Raw genomic sequence first — 22,223 nt, forward strand, 5'->3', positions numbered from 1 at the left:
AGTGGCTCGACGTGCCGGGGGTGCGAGGGCCCTCATAACGCTGCTTGCAGCTTTAATTATTATTAGGGCCCGAGCACCGAGAGTGCGAAGGCCCTATTGTATCTGCTCCGTTTCTTATTATTATTATTATTATTATTATTATTATTATTATTATTCACCCCAAACAAGGGCCTTTTTGAGGGCCTAAACATGCTCAAAAACTCATGAAATTTTGCACACATGCCAGGTCTGGTGAAAAATTTTGTATTTTAATGGTTTTACATATGAGCACTGGGAAATGGCTCTACAGCGCCACCTATGCCTTGTTAAATGCAGCCCTACGACCACATCGTTTGAGCTACATATATGAAATTTGGCACACATGTGTATCATGCCAAGACGAACAAAAAAGTCTGTGGGCCCATTGACGCAAACCCAACAGGAAGTCCGCCATTTGGAAGAGAAGGTGACATTTTGGCTCTAATTTTGCCATTTCCATGCCTCGAACTTTTGCGAACTCCTCCTTGGGGTTTCATTTCATAACCTTCAAATTTGGACAGTGTCAACTACACCCTTGTGCCATGTTAAATTGCGGAGCTTTTGAGTTTTCACAATACTATGAGGCCGTGGCGCCATGGCGAATTTCGATGACTCGCCATGAAAATCTTATTGCCTCTCATTTTGTCATACATTTTCTGACCTTGACCAAAGTGAACACATATGATAAGGCTCCACCCCTGAACATATTTCAACTGCCATATTTGACATCAAGGACAGCGCCACCTAGTGGGAACAGGAAATGTCATGTTTTACACTTTGGGGTACAGTATAGTGATGGGTGACATCTGCAGCCTCAAATTTCTCCAGAAAAGCCTTAAGGAGTTGGTCTTGGGTTACAGTGAAAACTGTGAGTTTTCGCAAAAGGGTGTGACCCCAGCAGCATGGCGAACTTTGATGTCACGCCATGAAGAAACAAATTAGTATAACTCAATGAAATCCAGTCTGATCAGTACCAGACTTTACAGGCATGATGTCAGACCCGCCCTGAACAGATTGATGTGCCCATTGTCGGGAATACGGACAGCGCCACCTAGTGGCAACAGGAAATGTCATGGCTTTAATTTTGTTGTACTGATTTTCACAGGTTCATCGTGGCCACCTCAAAAGCGGTGAATATCACCATCAGTCCCTTGTGATGCTTCAGTGCAAAAATTGTGACTTTAAACTGAACGGCGCACCCTGGTGGCAACGCGGTTCACCATGAAAGATGAAGTGGCTTTTGAGGGGCTTGGAAAGTTTAAAAAGTCTTGAAATTTGGCGCACACCTCCAATGTGGTTAAGGCTTTGTTGTTATGTGATCATTTTCATTGAATATCCCAAAATGGCTCCACAGCGCCCCCTACAAAATTTCAAAATCACAGCCCCTGCTCTGTGTTTTATGTATGAGTCTGAAACCTGGTAAGCTTATAGGAGATATCAAGATGTACAAAAAAGTCTCTTGGAGCAATATCCCAAATCCAACAGGAAGTCAGCCATTTTAAAATTAATGTGCAATTTTGGCAACATTTTCCCCTCTTTTCAGGCATCGTTCTTTGACGAACTCCTCCAAGGGATTTCATCATATTGCACTATTCTTCAGTGTGTGGAATCCAAAGACCTTTGTGTTGTTAAATTGCGAAGCTTTTTACGTTCAGGGAAACGGGGTGGTTATGGCGGCACGTAGACTCTCAATCACTCGCCAAAACGCAGTAATCTGCTGTTACTCAAAAACACAATGTCCAATCTCACCCAAAGGTCGCAGGCATAATGAGACTCGAGTTCGGAAATGTTTGTTATGCCATTTGTACATAATGGTTAGAGTGCCACCTAGTGGAACGACTAGCTAATCATGAATGAATGAGTTGAAATGTTAGCTGGTGGTTAAATGCATGAATTCCATCAATGTGACATCGATTGGACGTGCTGGTTTTAGGTGTTGGGCGTGGCTCGACGCGCCGGGGGTGCTCGGGCCCTCATAACGCTGCTTGCAGCTTTAATTAGGGCCCGAGCACCGAGAGTGCGAAGGCCCTATTGTATCTGCTCCGTTTCTTATTATTATTATTATTATTATTATTATTATTCACCCCAAACAAGGGCCTTTTTGAGGGCCTAAACATGCTCAAAAACTCATGAAATTTTGCACACATGCCAGGTCTGGTGAAAAATTTTGTATTTTAATGGTTTTACATATGAGCACTGGGAAATGGCTCTACAGCGCCACCTATGCCTTGTTAAATGCAGCCCTACGACCACATCGTTTGAGCTACATGTATGAAATTTGGCACACATGTGTATCATGCCAAGACGAACAAAAAAGTCTGTGGGCCCATTGACGCAAACCCAACAGGAAGTCCGCCATTTGGAAGAGAAGGTGACATTTTGGCTCTAATTTTGCCATTTCCATGCCTCGAACTTTTGCGAACTCCTCCTTGGGGTTTCATTTCATAACCTTCAAATTTGGACAGTGTCAACTACACCCTTGTGCCATGTTAAATTGCGGAGCTTTTGAGTTTTCACAATACTATGAGGCCGTGGCGCCATGGCGAATTTCGATGACTCGCCATGAAAATCTTATTGCCTCTCATTTTGTCATACATTTTCTGACCTTGACCAAAGTGAACACATATGATAAGGCTCCACCCCTAAACATATTTCAACTGCCATATTTGACATGAAGGACAGCGCCACCTAGTGGGAACAGGAAATGTCATGTTTTACACTTTGGGGTACAGTATAGTGATGGGTGACATCTGCAGCCTCAAATTTCTCCAGAAAACCCTTAAGGAGTTGGTCTTGGGTTACAGTGAAAACTGTGACTTTTCGCAAAAGGGTGTGACCCCAGCAGCATGGCGAACTTTGATGTCACGCCATGAAGAAACAAATTAGTATAACTCCATGAAATCCAGTCTGATCAGTACCAGACTTTACAGGCATGAAGTCAGACCCGCCCTGAACAGATTGATGTGCCCATTGTCGGGAATACGGACAGCGCCACCTAGTGGGAACAGGAAATGTCATGGCTTTAATTTTGTTGTACTGATTTTCACAGGTTCATCGTGGCCACCTCAAAAGCGGTGAATATCACCATCAGTCCCTTGTGATGCTTCAGTGCAAAAATTGTGACTTTAAACTGAACGGCGCACCCTGGTGGCAACGCAGTTCACCATGAAAGATGAAGTGGCTTTTGAGTGGCTTGGAAAGTTTAAAAAGTCTTGAAATTTGGCGCACCCCTCCAATGTGGTTAAGGCTTTGTTGTTATGTGATCATTTTCATTGAATATCCCAAAATGGCTCCTCAGCGCCCCCTACAAAATTTCAAAATCACAGCCCCTGCTCTGTGTTTTATGTATGATTCTGAAACCTGGTAAGCTTATAGGAGATATCAAGATGTACAAAAAAGTCTCTTGGAGCAATATCCCAAATCCAACAGGAAGTCAGCCATTTTAAAATTAATGTGCAATTTTGGCAACATTTTCCCCTCTTTTCAGGCATCGTTCTTTGACGAACTCCTCCAAGGGATTTCATCATATTGCACTATTCTTCAGTGTGTGGAATCCAAAGACCTTTGTGTTGTTAAATTGCGAAGCTTTTTACGTTCAGGGAAACGGGGTGGTTATGGCGGCACGTAGACTCTCAATCACTCGCCAAAACGCAGTAATCTGCTGTTACTCAAAAACACAATGTCCAATCTCACCCAAAGGTCGCAGGCATAATGAGACTCGAGTTCGGAAATGTTTGTTATGCCATTTGTACATAATGGTTAGAGTGCCACCTAGTGGAACGACTAGCTAATCATGAATGAATGAGTTGAAATGTTAGCTGGTGGTTAAATGCATGAATTCCATCAATGTGACATCGATCGGACGTGCTGGTTTTAGGTGTTGGGCGTGGCTCGACGCGCCGGGGGTGCGAGGGCCCTCATAACGCTGCTTGCAGCTTTAATTAGGGCCCGAGCACCGAGAGTGCGAAGGCCCTATTGTATCTGCTCCGTTTCTTATTATTATTATTATTATTATTATTATTATTATTATTATTCACCCCAAACAAGGGCCTTTTTGAGGGCCTAAACATGCTCAAAAACTCATGAAATTTTGCACACATGCCAGGTCTGGTGAAAAATTTTGTATTTTAATGGTTTTACATATGAGCACTGGGAAATGGCTCTACAGCGCCACCTATGCCTTGTTAAATGCAGCCCTACGACCACATCGTTTGAGCTACATGTATGAAATTTGGCACATATGTGTATCTTGCCAAGACGAACAAAAAAGTCTGTGGGCCCATTGACGCAAACCCAACAGGAAGTCCGCCATTTGGAAGAGAAGGTGACATTTTGGCTCTAATTTTGCCATTTCCATGCCTCGAACTTTTGCGAACTCCTCCTTGGGGTTTCATTTCATAACCTTCAAATTTGGACAGTGTCAACTACACCCTTGTGCCATGTTAAATTGCGGAGCTTTTGAGTTTTCACAATACTATGAGGCCGTGGCGCCATGGCGAATTTCGATGACTCGCCATGAAAATCTTATTGCCTCTCATTTTGTCATACATTTTCTGACCTTGACCAAAGTGAACACATATGATAAGGCTCCACCCCTGAACATATTTCAACTGCCATATTTGACACCAGGGACAGCGCCACCTAGTGGGAACAGGAAATGTCATGTTTTACACTTTGGGGTACAGTATAGTGATGGGTGACACCTGCAGCCTCAAATTTCTCCAGGAAAGCCTTAAGGAGTTGGTCTTGGGTTACAGTGAAAACTGTGAGTTTTCGCAAAAGGGTGTGACCCCAGCAGCATGGCGAACTTTGATGTCACGCCATGAAGAAACAAATTAGTATAACTCAATGAAATCCAGTCTGTTCAGTACCAGACTTTACAGGCATGATGTCAGACCCGCCCTGAACAGATTGATGTGCCTATTGTCGGGAATACGTACAGCGCCACCTAGTGGCAACAGGAAATGTCATGGCTTTAATTTTGTTGTACTGATTTTCACAGGTTCATCGTGGCCACCTCAAAAGCGGTGAATATCAACATCAGTCCCTCGTGATGCTTCAGTGCAAAAATTGTGACTTTAAACTGAACGGCGCACCCTGGTGGCAACGCTGTTCAACATGAAAGATGAAGTGGCTTTTGAGGGGCTTGGAAAGTTTATAGAGGCTTGAAATTTGGCCCACACCTCCAAATGGATGAAGGCTTTGTTGTCATGTGATCATTTTCATTGAATAGCGCGAAATGGCTCCACAGCGCCCCCTACAATATTTCAAAACCACAGCCCCTGCTCTGTGTTCTATGTATGATTCTGAAACCTGGTAAGCTTATAGGAGATATCAAGATGTACAAAAAAGTCTCTTGGAGCAATATCCCAAATCCAACAGGAAGTCAGCCATTTTAAAATTAATGTGTAATTTTGATGACATTTTCCCCCCTTTTCAGGCCTCATACTTTGACGAACTCCTCCAAGGGATTTCATCATATTGAAGCATTCTTCAGTGTGTAGAATCTAAAGACCTTTGTGATGTTAAATTGCGAAGCTTTTTCCGTTCAGGGAAACGGGGTGGTCATGGCGGCACGTAGAGTTTCAATCACTCGCAAAAAGCAGTAATCTGCTGTCACTAAAAAACACAATGTCCAATCTCTCCCAAAGGTCGCAGGTGTGATGAGACTCGAGCTTGGAAATGTTTGTTATGCTATTTGTCAATAATGATTAGAGCGCCACCTAGTGGCATGACTATAATCCTGGTTGAATAAGATGAAATGTTAGCTGGTGATTAAAAGCATGAAATCCATCAATGTGACATCACATCGGACGTGCCGGTTTGAGGTGTTGGCAGTGGCTCGACGTGCCGGGGGTGCGAGGGCCCTCATAACGCTGCTTGCAGCTTTAATTATTATTATTATTATTCAGGCGAAACAAGGGCCTTTTTGAGGGCCTAAACATGCTCAAAAACTCATGAAATTTTGCACACATGCCAGGTCTGGTGAAAAATTTTGTATTTTAATGGTTTTACATATGAGCACTGGGAAATGGCTCTAGAGCGCCACCTATGCCTTGTTAAATGCAGCCCTACGACCACATCGTTTGAGCTACATGTATGAAATTTGGCACACATGTGTATCATGCCAAGACGAACAAAAAAGTCAGTGGGCCCATTGACGCAAACCCAACAGGAAGTCCGCCATTTGGAAGAGAAGGTGACATTTTGGCTCTAATTTTGCCATTTCCATGCCTCGAACTTTTGCGAACTCCTCCTTGGGGTTTGATTTCATAACCTTCATATTTGGTCAGTGTCAACTACACCCTTGTGCCATGTTAAATTGCGGAGCTTTTGAGTTTTCACAATACGGTGAGGCCGTGGCGCCATGGCGAATTTTGATGACTCGCCATGAAAATCTTATTGCCTCTCATTTTGTCATACATTTTCTGACCTTGACCAAAGTGAACACATATGATAAGGCTCCACCCCTGAACATATTTCAACTGCCATATTTGACACCAGGGACAGCGCCACCTAGTGGGAACAGGAAATGTCATGTTTTACACTTTGGGGTACAGTATTGTGATGGGTGACATCTGCAGCCTCAAATTTCTCCAGGAAAGCCTTAAGGAGTTGGTCTTGGGTTACAGTGAAAACTGTGACTTTTCACGAAAGGGTGTGACCCCAGCAGCATGGCGAACTTTGATGTCACGCCATGAAGAAACAAATTAGTATAACTCAATGAAATCCAGTCTGATCAGTACCAGACTTTACAGGCATGATGTCAGACCCGCCCTGAACAAATTGATATGCCCATTGTCGGAAATACGGACAGCGCCACCTAGTGGCAACAGGAAATGTCATGGCTTTAACTTTGTTGTACTGATTTTCACAGGTTGATCGTGGCCACCTCAAAAGCGGTGAATATCACCATCAGTCCCTCGTGATGCTTCAGTGCAAAAATTGTGACTTTAAACTGAACGGCGCACCCTGGTGGCAACGCAGTTCATCATGAAAGATGAAGTGGCTTTTGAGGGGCTTGGAAAGTTTATAGAGGCTTGAAATTTGGCACACACCTCCAAATGGATGAAAGCATTGTTGTTATGTAACCATTTTCCTTGAATAGCGCAAAATGGCTCCACAGCGCCCCCTACAATATTTCAAAACATCAGCCCCTGCTCTGTGTTTCATCTATGAGTCTGACACTTGGTAAGCTTGTGTAAGATATCAAGATGTACAAAAAAGTCTCTTGGAGCAATATCCCAAATCCAACAGGAAGTCAGCCATTTTAAAATTAATGTGTAATTTTGATGACATTTTCCCCTCTTTTCAGGCTTCATACTTTGACGAACTCCTCCAAGGGATTTCATCATATTGAACCAATCTCCAGTGTGTGGAATCTAAAGACCTTTGTGATGTTAAATTGCGAAGCTTTTTACGTTCAGTGAAACGGGGTGGTTATGGTGGCACTTAGAGTTTGAATCACTCGCCAAAAAGCAGTAATCTGCTGTCACTCAAAAACACAATGTCCAATCTCTCCCAAACGTCTAAGGTGTGATGAGACTCGAGCTCGGAAGTGTTTGTTATGCCATTTGTACATAATGGTTAGAGCGCCACCTAGTGGAACGACTAACTAATCATGAATGAATGAGTTGAAATGTTAGCTGGTGGTTAAATGCATGAATTCCATCAATGTGACATCAGATCGGACGTGCTGGTTGTAGGTGTTGGGCGTGGCTCGACGCGCCGGGGGTGCGAGGGCCCTCATAACGCTGCTTGCAGCTTTAATTATCTTTATTTTTGTTGTTGTTGTCGTCAAGTTCAAAGCTATGACTTTCAAACCCAGCTCTTTACAGATGAGGGATTTTACCCAGCCCCACGCTATCTTTCTGCCTCAGAATGACTCATTTACTGGCAATTTAAAAGTGAGTTAGCCAAACTAAAAGAGAAGCAAAACTCCCTCCGATGAGGCTCACACAAGCACCCTCTCCAGCCACGTCGGCTGCACAGGCAAGCAGGGAGATTTCAAAAACCACTCCGAGCTGAGTGAGTGCTCAGTCATGCAAGATGACATTTTTATAGCTATGCATAATGCCACCGCGAGGCAGTGACTTCTTTACTGGGAAGAATGCTGCTTAGCTATATCTGAAGTGACAGGGCAGGGGATTTGTTTCGACACAGAGTATCAACACCAGTCTCACCCTGCAGATTCACGCTTTAACGCAGTGCAACAAAGCATCTGGAACACACGCTGACGGTAATGAAGACGTCAGAGTGACGGAACGGGAAAGTTACAGGTAAGGATCGTAAGTCACAGAGCCTGGACCTAAACCCTAATTCTGTTTTTAATTAAGCTGAGGGTGGGGAGCACATTAACCAATCACGCTCTGTTTAAAAAATCGTAAAAAAAAAAAGGAAAAACACTTCACATTTTGGGTGTGTGGACCTCGCAAGCGTTGGGCGTTTGAAGTGATAAAGACAACAACGCATTATAGCCTCCAGTACGTGTGAGTTGGGGCGACATAGAGGACGTTCTTCGCTATTTTTGGCCACAGGAAACGGTGTGATGTGTCAAGAGGAAATTATATGATTAGGAAAAAAAAAAGGCATGTTTGTCTAATAAGAAAGCTGCACAGGAAATCTGTTCAGCGGTTCAGACTCGCAAACAAAGGGAGAGATACAAGTTATGAAGCATGGATTGAACAGACAGTTGTAATAAAAGAGAGTGTTAACTTAACTCTCCGTTTGTGTCGTTATGATTCACTATCAGAGCTTTACAGTCTGCAAAGTGTGTCTGCAGACCTGAAAACGACTCCCAATTGTTCCCAGTCCTCTGGTCTGATACTCTCAGCTTGAGCAATGAGACAAAACAAAGTTGTTTTTTTAGAGGTTCTGGCAAAGATGCTCAGTGCTCTTCCCCTAATCGCAGCAGTCAGTCTTGAGCATTTTCCAACCTGTTCGTGTTTGTTTAATGGCCACCGGTGACCCCTTCCACCCCATCTTCCTTATCAGCGTGCAGCACACATGGAGGAGCGTGGTTTCTGCAAAGACGCAAAGGTCCTTTCACAGCGTAACGCCTTGATGGCGTTTATCTGCCGAACAGTGTCCCCAACCTTGAGTACGGCTATGGAGTGGAATACATATTACAGCAGCCTGCCAGCGTGGGTAATCTCCACGGCCACATAGTGGCCATTATGGCACAGCTGGCATGCAAGACAGGAGGAAATGCAAGGCTGAAATTAGAAAGCTGGAAGACAAAATGCCCTCAATCTTAAACACAAATAGCAGCTGCCGATATCTGAGATACTGCCACGGTGCTGATTTATTCAGGTCATCTGTCTTTGTGGCAGCTTCTTTGTAACGAACAAAAATAAAAATCACACCCGATAAGCTTTTCTGTAAATAGTTCTAGCAGACTACTTCCCATAATGTCTGACTCATGTTCAAGTGAAACCAAGCCCGAGCTGCTCCGTACACAGTAGCAGCCTTTATGAAGTGCACTTTGTGTCTTTCAAGGTGACCTTTTACCCCCTTTAACACCAACAGAGGACTGAGACCATGCCCTGCTTTCACACATAATAAGGCACAAATGATCGAGATGTTGAGCTCACGTGACAATTCATCACCCTGTTGTGCTTTGTGTTTGATCTCCTCTTTGCAAATACTGACAACACTTCCACCTAACCACATCAGTCAAGCTCTCTGGCCATATTTCAGCCACATACTTGAGAAACTCATGTTTGCAACAGCGAAAAGCAGCCCAGCAGATGCATGATGGGGTGTCCCTTAAAAGATCTGGCTTTTGTGAAGCCTGCGTCCTTGAGCACAACGTAGGCAGTTTGATAGATGAGGATAAGGCTCACTCAAAGCACGATTATAACCCGACACCCTCACTTTGAAACTTCCCAGAGGCTAGGAAAGATGGGGATGAGAAAGCGGAGACGTTCATTTAGGGAGAGCCTTGAGGAAATCGGCTCTTAAACGGAAACACCCCCCACCCCCCTCACTCCTCACCTCTTTGCATTCACGCTGGCCCCTCTACTAATTGGTCTCCCCTGTTTTCGTCCCTTAAGAGGCTCTTCCGGACGCACGCCGACTCCTGCGGGCGATTTCCTCCGAAACTTTGCAACAACGTTGTGCTCGAGCTGGGAGGGCGACTGGGAAGAGCTGCTGTCCTCCTCCGGCTCCTCTCCAACTTCTTTCAACAGCGGATCATCCGCGGCGTTGCCCCCCAAAAAGTACAAAAGTAAGAAAACTCCAAAACACACGGCGATCACAACTACTTTGCAGTGGATCCGCATGGTGAGAGCAACTTGTTGCGGTTGGAAGAGGCGGTCGGGACTGCGCTCATGTCTGCGGCGGAGGGAGGGCAGCGCGAGCTGACATTTTCTTACCGTTCCCCGCTCGCATTTTTCCGCAGATGATGATGGAGAGCGGAGTGCTGCTTCTCATCGTCCATAGAGGATTATACGGCGGAGGCGTGGCTTCCCCAGCCTTGCCGTAATGATTGAAGTAATAGCGCCACACGATAGTTCGACCAGACCGAAAGTATCTGAAATGTTTGTCTGTTTTATTACGCCACAGCTTACCTTCCTAAGGCAATGCTAATGTTTATGCTTAAATCTTAATGAATGCAATAGATTAACGATGGTGTCAGACTAGCTGCTGATTTGGCCATGGGAGCAATTTCATTCAGGGGATGCGAATTTTCAGCGAATTTAACTCGCTGTGCTACACTAGAACTGAGGGTTAAATATTCAATTTAAAGATTCGTGCTGCTCTCTTTCTTGTGTATGATCGGCAGAATCCTTGTCTTTGTGTTCGTTATTTATGTATTTATTTTACATAGACATTTAATGTAAAACCATTAATGAAAGTTAAATCAGCTCTGACTTTGGGTTTCACAGATCCTGTATTTAAAACCACGCTTAGCTAAAAGTGCTTCAGATGACTGGGGATAGAAGAGGACAAACAAAAATGATCTGCTAGAATACTTACAAGTTTGCATTGACAAGGGAGTGTTTCTCTTTGTGTCACACCACCTACAGTGGAGGCTTTCATCATGTCCAAAATTAAGGGAATGAAAAATAGATAAACATGTGCGTCACTTAATAATAATGTAACTGCTTATTATTATTATTTATTTTAATATTTGAAATAATAATATTAATTAAAGTATCAAGAGTGGCTAAATGTCCTCATTGTCCCCAATTTCAGCATATATCTACTAATATATAAGTTATAAGTTATAAATGATTTTAAATAAATTGATTATTATGTCATCTTCTGATAAAACCTTAGATTTTTCATTTCAACTGTTGACAGTAATGATTTTTTTAAAATCAGCACTTTTTAACTGCCGTTTTCAACTCTGTATTACGGTAAAAGATGGACGCCACATCAAAGAGCTGCCAGCACTGCTTTTTGGGATAAGTCACAGTATTTGGGGTGAGTGTGGCTGCGTGTTAACTTTTTTTCAACATGCGTTGTATCAGCGATTTACTTGAACGTATTCGCAAGTCAATTTTCAATAAATACAGCAGATTAAAAGTCGTGTTGTAGCGGCTAGTACTGCTGCGTGCTACAGCAGCCCCAGACATGTGTTAGCTTGCTATACAGGCTAGTAGCATGCTAACCACGAGCGGAACTTCGTTTAAAAATTTGTCAAAATTGTTTGGCATAAAGATTATCAACACCGCACTCGCCTCTTTGACTATCACTTAATGTCGCGTAATTGTTATGGTGTGAGGTTAAATTCGGGCAGTTAGAAAGCTAATAAACAACAAGTTTTTGAATAAAAAAATGTTTATTGTTTATACACTGTATGTACATACCCAATTCATAATTTCGCTCTTAGACTGCGGTAATGTCACGTTAATGAATTGCTTACAGATGATTAAGAAATGAATTTCAGCTGTCACACCGGCGACAAGTTTTTCATTCCAGCTTCAAGAACATGATAAGGCAAAATGTAGAGATCTCACGTGTTTGCCAAAAAGCAGTACCAGTTTAAATGTCCAGATTTCTTTAACGTAGTTTGGTGTGATACTGCGTCTAGGCGACCGAAAACATGAAGGAGGACTTAAAAGCTAGCATTAAGCCACCATAAAGACCCCTTTTGTAAGTTACTAAAGATACAAGAAGCTGCCCGTTATGTTTGACGTGACCTGTGTTGACAGTTTTCACCGTCAGTGGGACGTACGTGGTCTGGTCACGTGGTCAGCAACATTTAATAGAGTTATCCAGCAGGTGGCATGCTATAATCAGCTGCCCCGTGTTAACACGGTCGGGCATGCATTCCTATACAGTGAAATTGACGCTTATGTCATTTCTGTAATTTATGCTGCAGAGCAGTATTACATCATCATTCAAGATGATAACGCCTGCGTTTGACCTGAGCCAAGAGCCTGACCACCTGATCCTCAGCATCCGTGTGCCCTACACCAGAACGTCAGACTTTGACCTTTACATTGATGGAACAGATTTAAAGTTTTTTGCAAAGCCCTACTTTCTGAGGTGAGTTAAGCAATGTACAGTTAATTGTTTCAAATGGCACCACCTACACCGCGCCTAAATTAATATTCAGAGTGTTTGTTTGTTTTTTTAATCGCAATGTTGAACTTAAAAGGGACGCAATATTTGATTTTCAGGCTAACTCTTCCTGGAAGAATTATAGAGGATGGAAGGGAAAAGGCAAAGTTCGACATAGATAAAGGTAGGTCGCACGGCATTAACAGTATGAGGCAAATCAAAAGCTTGCTTGGGTGTTTTAGCTGCTTTAATTGGGTACCAGAGGACCACCTCCCCCTTTGTAAAGTTCCTGCTTGTGAATGTCTCTCACTCTGCAATGAATAAAATATCAGCACTCGATGAGGCAAGAGGGGGAAAAAGCAACTGTTGTCTTTTCCATTGTTTAAAAAAAAAAAGCTTCTTGTTAAAAAAAACACATGCAACATTTCTTTTCAGTATCAAACATCTAACCTGCTGATATTAACCACTGAATTATACCATAATTTCCAATAATCCAGAAACTGAATAGGAGCTGCGAGGAGGATTCGTAGACTGAATGACGATTCAGACACAAGACCTCTGGTATGAAACACAGTGTCCCTGTGTGGAGGGATACACAGAGTGTTTCAAGTACTTGGGAGAACCTGTCACTGTCCCGTTGCACATATTCACTTGTTATATGGCCCTGTTTTTCTTTTTGTAGGAGCCTGGCTGTGTGTTTGGGTGCTTTGTTAGGCTGCAGATTTTATTTGTGACCAATTAACTGCTTTCCAAGTTTAGCTGGGATAATGTTAGCTCATAACCAGCTGTTGTTGTTTAGCTGGCTTGTTGTCAGCTGTCTGGAGACAGGAGGGTCGCACGTCTAATCTGCTGACAATAAAAAAACAAAAAAAAAAACTGCAGTAATATTGGGAATACATAAGCACGGTTTTATGTGTTTCAGCCCGACTTCCGTTCAGGACATGAGGCTTGAGGTGAGGAGGAAGAGGCTGTGGTAGAGATGAATGAGAGAGACATGATGAGAAAGAGATGATGAAAATATGCACAGATAGATGTTAAATGGTCATGTATAGCTTGAAATGGATACTTTTCATTTAAAGATCACAAATAACTTCTGAGTCATACTATGATTGTGGCCGGTGTATAGCTACATACATAAAATGCGATTAAATGGAACGGCGGTTTCCATCCTGCCCACTGTATGTGAGATGTTGGGGCAGCACGTTAGCTTTATGGATTCTTTCTAAGTTTATTAAAAGGCATCAGTTTGCTGGAAGATGTAATAATGCACGAATCAATGTATAAAAAAACCAAGAAAAACTTACTGAACCTTTAAGATATTCACCATGGGGAATGAAATATCAAAGCAAAAATGTGGCAGCAGCATGCTATGAAATGTCTGTTTGAGGTGTCTATTTGAACACAACTTACAAGTGGTACTTTTGGTAAATGCTAAGGTTGTAGACTGTATTATGTATGTACATAGTTTACTACAGCCATGCTTTCTTTGCATTTACTGGCCTTACAGAGCCTTAGACCCTAATCAAGACTTGTGGAAATCTGAAATAAATTGAGGTGCACACATCCTGGTTGTCTGTGTGAGTTTTGTTTACCTTTGCAAAGGGGTCAGACAAAAGTACAGACAGCATGACAGCAGTCTGCATGTTTCTGACAAAGAGGGATTGTAGCCGTAGAATATTTGTAGACACAAGCTATCTGTCTGCCATGGTCACAGAATACATTCAGAACGTCGTGTACAAAAGATAACTTTTAGAAAATGTGTGATGTATCTGAAAGATAACATGGAGACAGAATAAGGCAGTATGGAGCTTTTCATTCAGCAAGGTCAGCTTGACACAGAAGTAGTGGTCTTACGATTTTTTTATTGGAGACATAGTTGGTAACACGACGTCTGTAGTTAATTCAGGATGTGATTTCTTTGTTTCTGCTTCAGAATGTGAGCGCACTTAAGGGGTTTTGACACATTGTTTGACCCTTCTGTCATGTATTTGCTTTACCCCTTTAGTGTGATTGTTTTTTAAGGATAACTCAGAAATTTGAGCAGAAGAAGAGGCTGGATTCAACATATAATCACAGACACAGTTCTAATTTAACATGGAAAACGTGGGAGTGATTGTCTTAATGTTCCCAGGAAAATGTTGTTTTGGTTTTATTGCTTGAGCAGTGGTGTTTCATGCATTAGAGCTCAGAAAGCCTCATTTAAACACGTTATGAATATGCAATTTTTCCTGTCAGCTGAGATCTAGATCACTTTTAGAACATGTGATTCTGTGACAATGTGGCACTTCCTGTAGATTTTAAACCGAACCTCTGTGTTCAGCACACGTTACCTTGTTAATCTTTTTAGGTGGAAAAAATGAGATTCACAGTATAAATGTTCTTGCTTTAAACCTGCTGGCTCTCTGGGGACTTTGCTGTGTGGAGTCTTCCTCCCACAGCCCAAAGACATGCATGCTAGTTTAGTCGGTGAGTCTAAAGTGGCTGTAGGTGTGGCCATGAGTCCGCCTCGCTGTGTTAGCCTTGTGATGACTGAGCAGACAGACCTCACATCTTGTGCTGTGACAGCTGGGATAGGCTCTGACCTTCTCCTCTCTGCATCTCCTTTTAATGACTCCAGATTGGGTGAAGAAGGGTGTTAAGTGGATATCAAAAATAACATTTTTTTCATACTTTAGAAAACCAATTTTGTTTGTTTGATTGTATTTGGACTTCATGGCATATTGTGACAAAATTATTGCTGTGTTTGCTTCACATGATGTTGGTGATGATGTTGCACTGTCACAGTTCCAGTAGCAGTCACCGATTGTACCTCGGGGGCATCTCCCCTTTATGCTTCAGTCATTCGATAAATGGTAAATTAGCCTTAGCTGGTCATGTTATTTTATCCCATTTAAATGGATGCTGGAGCCATGTTTAATGTCATAATGATTACAGAGTGCAGGAAGCTCTGTTGCACTGACTGTGACAGCTCATGTGGGATTTTCTTTAACTCTTTAATGAGCAAATCATAATGCTTATGAGTGTGATGTTGACTACTTCCCATCGCTGTGGTCTGTCTTTGACGTTCCCTTGCCCATAATCAGTCATAATGAAGCCGTCTTTACGCAGACATCTGCCTTATGGACTCTGACACCTCGTTGCCTGTCTGTCAGCATGGCTCCAGTTAACACGCAGCGTCCAAATAAGCCTGTAACATCTGCTAATAAAGCTCCGCTAATGAGTGTCCTTGTTTAGACTTATAATGAGCAATCATTAAGATCCCTCTTCCGGGCTCTCCATTCTGCAAGGCCTGCAACTCGAGCAATTAGTCATCTCCCATTGTAAAGCACTTCAAAGCCCTAACGCTTGGGTGTATTGAAAGTTTATGAGGTCTTTAGGCAACCATCAGATTATCTCTGCGTCGTTGCCAAGCCGTTCAAATCATCAATCATGTGTTGCCTATTTAGTTTTAATAGCGGTTCTGTGAAGCAGCTCCTGGAGTATGAGGCACGGTGCGGACAGATGGCCTGGTTGATCAGCAATGGTTTGTTGTAGAAACATGCATGGAATCATTGACTTCAGTAATCCATGATTTGAGTTGGATGCTGTATGGTATCAGGTATTTGTCATGTTGTTATGTAGGACTTAAGATCTTCTCTGATATTTATTGTGGTGTCTCTTTTAAAATGTCTGTGATCTAAATTCTCATCTAAAAGTTACCCCAGCGCAGTGTGAAGTCTAAAAGCAGCTTTGTTTGGCTCATCAGCAGTCGCACACACTCAGTCTAAAATGTTATGAAATGCAGGAAAGCAAGTAAATACTCATTTGAGGAATGCTAATTATCTAGCTTTGCGGGTCAGCTAATCATAGCTACAATTTTAATCATTCCTTATTATGATTTATTTTTTTCCCCAAAGGAAACTGCAGGTTTTGAAAAATCTTAAAAAAACATTGAATTAAGGTACAGAACAGTCTCTCTCAGCCTGGGTAGGGAGTAGTGTCGGTTGGAAAACAGTTTTTGTGTCTGGCTGGAGGCTGTTTAGATGTTGTGTACTTCTTGTGATCTAAAGTATGGAGACATTGGACTGTGTGGGCAGTGGCTGCCTTTCCACTGCAGGGTGGGAAAAACAGTCTGCTTGCTGCGACTGTGGAGCCCTACTCAGTGAGTATTTCAGGCATGCTAACAAGTACATACCCCACAGTAGGTGCTTTTTCCTACAGCGGCGGTTCAAGCAGCTGAAACAAGCTACGTATTTCCTACCCCTTTCACACACTCTGCCAGATGCTGGGGGGGGGGGGTCTCTGCTCGCCAGGAGGGTCGTGAGGTCAATGTATGTGCAGGTGCATCTTTGCGTTTTGGGTATTGGGTGGTTCTTGGGTACCTGGAGCCCTTGGACCCTGATCTCTGTTCACACCAGGGAGGGAGGCCCCTAATGGAGTCGGCTGCACATTGCCTCTGGGACTAACACCTCTTGGCGCCCTTTTAGGTCCTCCCTCCTTCTCCTGGTGGGATGGGTGCACAGATATCGCAGAGATGTGTGGTCTTAGGTCTCCAGTCCTCTTGCATCATGGATGGTGCAGTCCTCTCAGATCTATTTCTGTCTGCCTCTGGCTCCTGGGGGGTGTTATTGCTGCTTCCCGCCTTCATTTTCAAGTACATTTCATGACAAAGACACACACAATACATTAAACATGTGATCTCTTACACGTGCTATGTTGCTATAGGTCTTTTCACTCTTTGGGTCCCTAAGGAGACACCGGGAGAGCACTTCGAAGGTCTTCAGATGCTAACAAGTCTCCTCGCCCCAAAGGGCTCCCGTTCAGCCAAACCATTGGTGGAAGAAGTGAGTACTGGTAAGTCATTTATTCATTTGCTTACCTCGCTTGTCCAGACAGTGTTCAGTTTGTGCACACGGGTGGAAAAGATGGCATACAATCTACAATGTGGTGGCTTTTTATCATTTCTAAAGAGTGCAGTGAAAGGGTGGGAGATAATGAAGACGAAGATGAAGAAGACTTTGATTGGCAAGTTGAGCAGGAGATTTACACGGAGAAGTCTGAGGAAGAGCTGAGAGCCCTGCAGAAATACGGCTTTGGCAATCAGAGGTGTGGAGTATTTGCCCGACTGCAGGTAAGATCCATGGATAGATGAAGGTGCGTTACAGATTTGGACTTTAACTCACCCGTGCTGTAAATGTTCTTCAGAAAGAGCTCAGTGACGTGATCGACATCAAGAACCCAGAAGGAACATCAGCAGCAGAGAGGAGGCAGGCTCGGCTGGAGGCAGAAGCATCAGCCTTCTCTACTGACCATTACCTGTAAGTTTAACAAGGCTAAAAACCTCTCAGGTAAAGCATCTTTAATCCTCTTCTGTTTTTACTCAGTTATAGCTGCGTGTAATTGCAGGGCTGATTGGTTTGAGGATGGTGAGATAAAGGGGCTGCTGAAGTTTAGGCCATGGTGGACAAAGCTGAGCCCTTCTTCAGAGCAAGAGGGCGAATCTGGTGAGTTTATGTCATCATCTAAATCTGTTTAATTACTGTTGTTGAGATAAGTCTCTGCTTTGGCTGTTTCTAAAAAGGAGACATAAATTAATAAGATAAACGTGCTGTAATAAGAAGCATTGGGTGACAAAGTACTCATGTCAGCAAGTAAATCTCCTGCCTTTGAATCAAACTAAAGTAAAGGAACACGTGCATTACTCACTAAATGCACTTAAAAGTATTAAAGAAAGATGACTTGCTCTTGAGAACATGGCATGATACTGTTATGGAAAATGTTAAAATGTTCTTACTGATACATAACGATGTGTCAGCAGCGTTTCAGGATTGTAGCTGGATGACACACAGTGTTTTTTGTCTACTGTAGAGAAAGTCCTGCCACACAGATTTGTTTACATTTGTCTTTTTAATGTTAGATTTATTGTAAAATATGACAAAACCAGAGTTTTTAGTTGGATCAGGATCAATAATCCCACTAACAAATCCTGCAGATCTGTTGTGATTGGCCCACATTGGACATTTTTCTGTGATTGGTCCAAAGTCACAAATTTCATTTTTACATGGTGTGAAAGGAAACGAAGTTGGAAAATAAACCAGTAAAAGTCCCAGTTTTGTCACTGTACGGAAGTTTAACTATATATTTAATACTTGAGATATCTTAAGGCAAGGAACAGAGGTGGAGTTTTAACAGTTTCTATCACTCAGCCATACGATGCTGATGGGGTATTGTCATCACCCTGCAGAGCGGGCGGACGCATAAGTTTGTGAATGCGATAACTCAAGAACGAGGAACATAGGAGTTTGAAACTGATACCATAGGTATGTTGACTAAAGGTCACAGACTGGTTTGAATCTCAGTGTGAGACCCCTGCTCTAGGAGATGTAGTAGAGTGGAAAGGTAAAAAAACATTAAACTGAAATACTCTGCATAGTAAAATCTGAGTACTTTAAAACTGAACCTGCATGTGCATTTTAAATAAGTACTGAAAGTATCATGTTAATGTTTTCAGTTACTTTCCATCACTGATCTAGAAACACTCAGACCTGATACCCAATGTTTTGTAGTAGTTTAGTGTGCTGTAATGTGTTTGCAAGGTAATCATGAGCAACTCACATCTGCATTTTTACATATGCAGTGCATGCTTTACCGCCCTCAGTCTGCATCCTTTATGTCCAATTACTTAAAACGATGTCACACACATTCTGTGACCTGAATGCGGATCATTCATCAAGCTATTGGAACAGCAGCAAAGTAATTACTGAATGCTACCAGGAGGTGGCATGACATTTCAAAAATAAAGAGAGCAATCGTGCATTGTTTATTATATAAGTTTAACCTCTCACTGATCATTTTCCCATTCGCTGTATTTTAAATCGTCTCCCCAGTACTTCTGCGGATTGAATCAGGGCGAAAAAGAGTGTTACTGCTGAGCTTGTCAGACACTGACAGTATATGAAATCCTAAAGGACGCACAAGTCTCTGCAGCGGGCCCTTCTAACAGAAGGACAGACCTCAGCTTGTGCTCCCTGCTAAAAGTGCCGCGGGGCACTTGAACAGGAAAGACACTTGTCATTATGAAGGATTGAACTTGGACTTTCCCTAATCTCTCCATCCGTCTGCTGCCTGCTGACTAATTTAAACTATCATTTTTTTTCTCCTTTCTCAACATTTCCCGTCTGCTTACATTAATAGTCTATGAATTTGGTTTGAGAAGAGTTGCTTGTTGTCCGGAGGGGTCCCGGTTTCCTCTCTTTGTTCAGCCACTTCCACGGGAGTGATAGCTTGTGAACCCTAGCACTCTGAGAGACCGTGTAATTGTGCCATCCAGCCTCACTAACAGTCTGCTAATTCCAGACCTTTCACTGCGGCTCACAGCTACAGCCTGTGTGCAGTGAATGGATGTTGTACGCTTAAGGGAGGATTTAGATTAAACAGATAGCAGCGTTGCTGGAGGGAGTGCTGCCGGCCGTGCTTTTACCAGCGCTGACGAGCAGCCATCAGTCAGCGCGGCAAAAGCCATTAGCCTCATCTTGGAGTTTAGCCTCTGACGAACATTACGGTTCACTGTAGCTCCGCCGGCTCCCTCTCCTCATTCTGCATTCTAAGACAGAGTGGCTCAGTCGGGAGCCTGGGCGTAGATAAATGGGCCAAATTAAACTTAATGGCTTGATTGACAGCTCGAATAGCATTAGCCTCAGCCGAGTGTGAAGAATGGCGTCAGTCAGGAGATTTAAGCAGCTTGCCGTCAAATCTTGAAAGCGTGCTCATGATTTTAACTGTTTGCCATATTTTTCAAACGGAGATCTCCAATTCCTCTATCTGGGTTTACTAGACACACACACACCCCCCCCCCCCCCCCCTCGCTTCTGCTAAGCCTGATATATATATATATATATATGTCACCTGACAGATGGATGTGGACCCAAGTGCTAATGAAGTAGAAAACAAGAAAACCGGCCCCTTTGTGCTCTCCAGTGTCAGGGCCAGCGCGCTGACAGGCCACAGCTGTCCACTGGAGGCCTGTATTAACGCACTGGTCCAGCTTAAATGCTCCTGACAGCTTGGCCTCTCTCTCTACCTGACACTCTTTGTGTCTTTGTTATGGCTAGATGTAGAAACCGGACCTGTGACCAGCTTAGATGGTCTTCTGCTGATTTAGGCCGCAACACTGCTCACGTCTGAACAGACTGATCATTAAATGTCCCTTTGATTCGATCTTTGACATCATCACAGTGTGAGTGCGCAAAATTAACCGACTCTCGTATGCACGGTCAAACTTTGACCTCTAGCATTTGTGTGATTCTGAGCATTTTCCAGCCCTCAGCAGTATTTTGACCAGGCATATTTGCTCCATGCCATCCGGCCATCTGGACCTGTAGAGAGCAGTGACGAGCCAGGCTTCCGTTCCAACAGGAGGATTTAGGTCAGAAATTAATTTGCAATCAGCAGAGGCCCTCATAGGCTGTGTGCTAATACCCACTAGAATCGACTGGCTCCGTAGTGGAGATGAATGAACGTGGCGGTGGGTAAATCGGGTACGCGGAGTTAATAGAAAATATATCAGCAGCATGAAGCTGCTGGGTCTGTGCTGAAGGAGAGAGAGGCTGCTTTGTTTTTCCTCAAGTGCTCACGCATCCTTGCATTTGCACGCACGCATGTGTTTGAGCGACACAGATGCGCATTCACTTAGATAGCTGTTACTTAAGCTAGTGAGTCACTTTGGTGTTTCATATTTATAGCTTCTCCCCTTATCTCGGTGCCTGTATGGTTACGTTAAAAGCGCACATGCACGCAGATCTTTGTGTCTGAGCTCTCCCTCTGCAGCTACACTGACGAGGGACTCGGGTAGTGTCTGCAGGGAGCTGAAACCTGACGTAATGCAGCAGGAATCTCCTTCGCAGCACAGCCAAGTTCCCACTGCAGCCAAGGAGATCACTCTGAAGCGCTGCCTGTGCGTGTGTGTCTGTGTGTGTTTGTGTGTGTCTGTGTATATCAAATGTGTTTGTGTGTGTGCATTTGCTCCAGCCAGCACACACCTTGCACACCAAGGGCTCGGAGCAGGGACTCTCTTTTTCTCATGCAGAGAGAGGGATTGCTTTCAGCTGTTTAATAAGCTGCTTGGTGGGGGGAGTTGGAGTTACAGCATGTTGCCGCAGACATTCAGCATGCCTTTCAATACTGAATGATCGCAGATCGCTTAAAATGGGATTGAAGTCTGTTTGTGTCGCCCCATTAGGCTTGCCACAGATCCCCATTAAGCAGATGTCTCTTTCAAAAGACAACAGTTAGCGAATTTGCAGAGAGAAAGGAAGCTGAGGTTTGGAGATATTTTCATGTTACAGAGCTCCAATTTTTCTTAATGCAAAGCCACTTTGAAACACGCACAGTACTAATAACATCAGCTCTGCTAATTTAGCTTATTTAATATGGGCCTATTTGTCCTATTTTGCTTCTGCTTTTCAACACAGAATCTAATCAACAATCACGCCACAGCCATGGACTGGGCAACAGTCAAAATGTGTGTGTGAGAAAACAGCGTGCAAACCTTCAGTCTGGGTTTCATCCGAAGACACCGTCACAGATGACAGATTCTTTTTCTCTTGTATAACCTGTGCACAGTTATTAGGCATGTCGTATTTTGGGGGATTAATTTGATTATCAGCAACTACAGCGCTCGCGATCAATCCAAAACGTTACATAAAGTCAAACCT

General features: G+C 43.3%; 2 protein-coding genes across 6 annotated transcripts in view; one reads left to right on the forward strand and one right to left on the reverse strand.

Annotated features, from left to right (window-relative positions):
* The window catches only part of gxylt2 (glucoside xylosyltransferase 2), a 59,213-nt gene extending 48,745 nt beyond the window's left edge, over nucleotides 1-10,468 (reverse strand). Inside the window, exon 1 of the mRNA XM_085455778.1 lies at nucleotides 10,015-10,468. Coding sequence (XP_085311904.1) covers nucleotides 10,015-10,301 — 287 coding nt within the window. The 5' untranslated portion in view covers nucleotides 10,302-10,468. The remainder of the gene's footprint in view (nucleotides 1-10,014) is intronic.
* Nucleotides 10,469-11,366: 898 nt separating this feature from the next.
* Nucleotides 11,367-22,223, forward strand: part of shq1 (SHQ1, H/ACA ribonucleoprotein assembly factor) — a 43,399-nt gene continuing 32,542 nt past the window's right edge. For 2 of the 5 annotated variants that reach the window (XM_085455780.1, XM_085455782.1), the window contains exons 1-7: nucleotides 11,384-11,448; nucleotides 12,350-12,516; nucleotides 12,651-12,715; nucleotides 17,236-17,364; nucleotides 17,481-17,641; nucleotides 17,716-17,828; nucleotides 17,917-18,014. In XM_085455780.1, coding sequence (XP_085311906.1) covers nucleotides 12,374-12,516; nucleotides 12,651-12,715; nucleotides 17,236-17,364; nucleotides 17,481-17,641; nucleotides 17,716-17,828; nucleotides 17,917-18,014 — 709 coding nt within the window. In that variant the 5' untranslated portion in view covers nucleotides 11,384-11,448; nucleotides 12,350-12,373. Of the gene's footprint in view, nucleotides 11,449-12,340; nucleotides 12,517-12,650; nucleotides 12,716-17,235; nucleotides 17,365-17,480; nucleotides 17,642-17,715; nucleotides 17,829-17,916; nucleotides 18,015-22,223 lie in introns of those variants that run through there. The other 3 variants (XM_085455784.1, XM_085455781.1, XM_085455779.1) reach the window with 3 other exon arrangements.

The sequence above is a fragment of the Copadichromis virginalis genome, linkage group LG5 (assembly GCF_057382275.1).
Source record: "Copadichromis virginalis isolate Kocher_CV1m ecotype Utaka linkage group LG5, C_Virginalis_male_GT1.1, whole genome shotgun sequence".
Classification (NCBI taxonomy): domain Eukaryota; kingdom Metazoa; phylum Chordata; class Actinopteri; order Cichliformes; family Cichlidae; genus Copadichromis; species Copadichromis virginalis.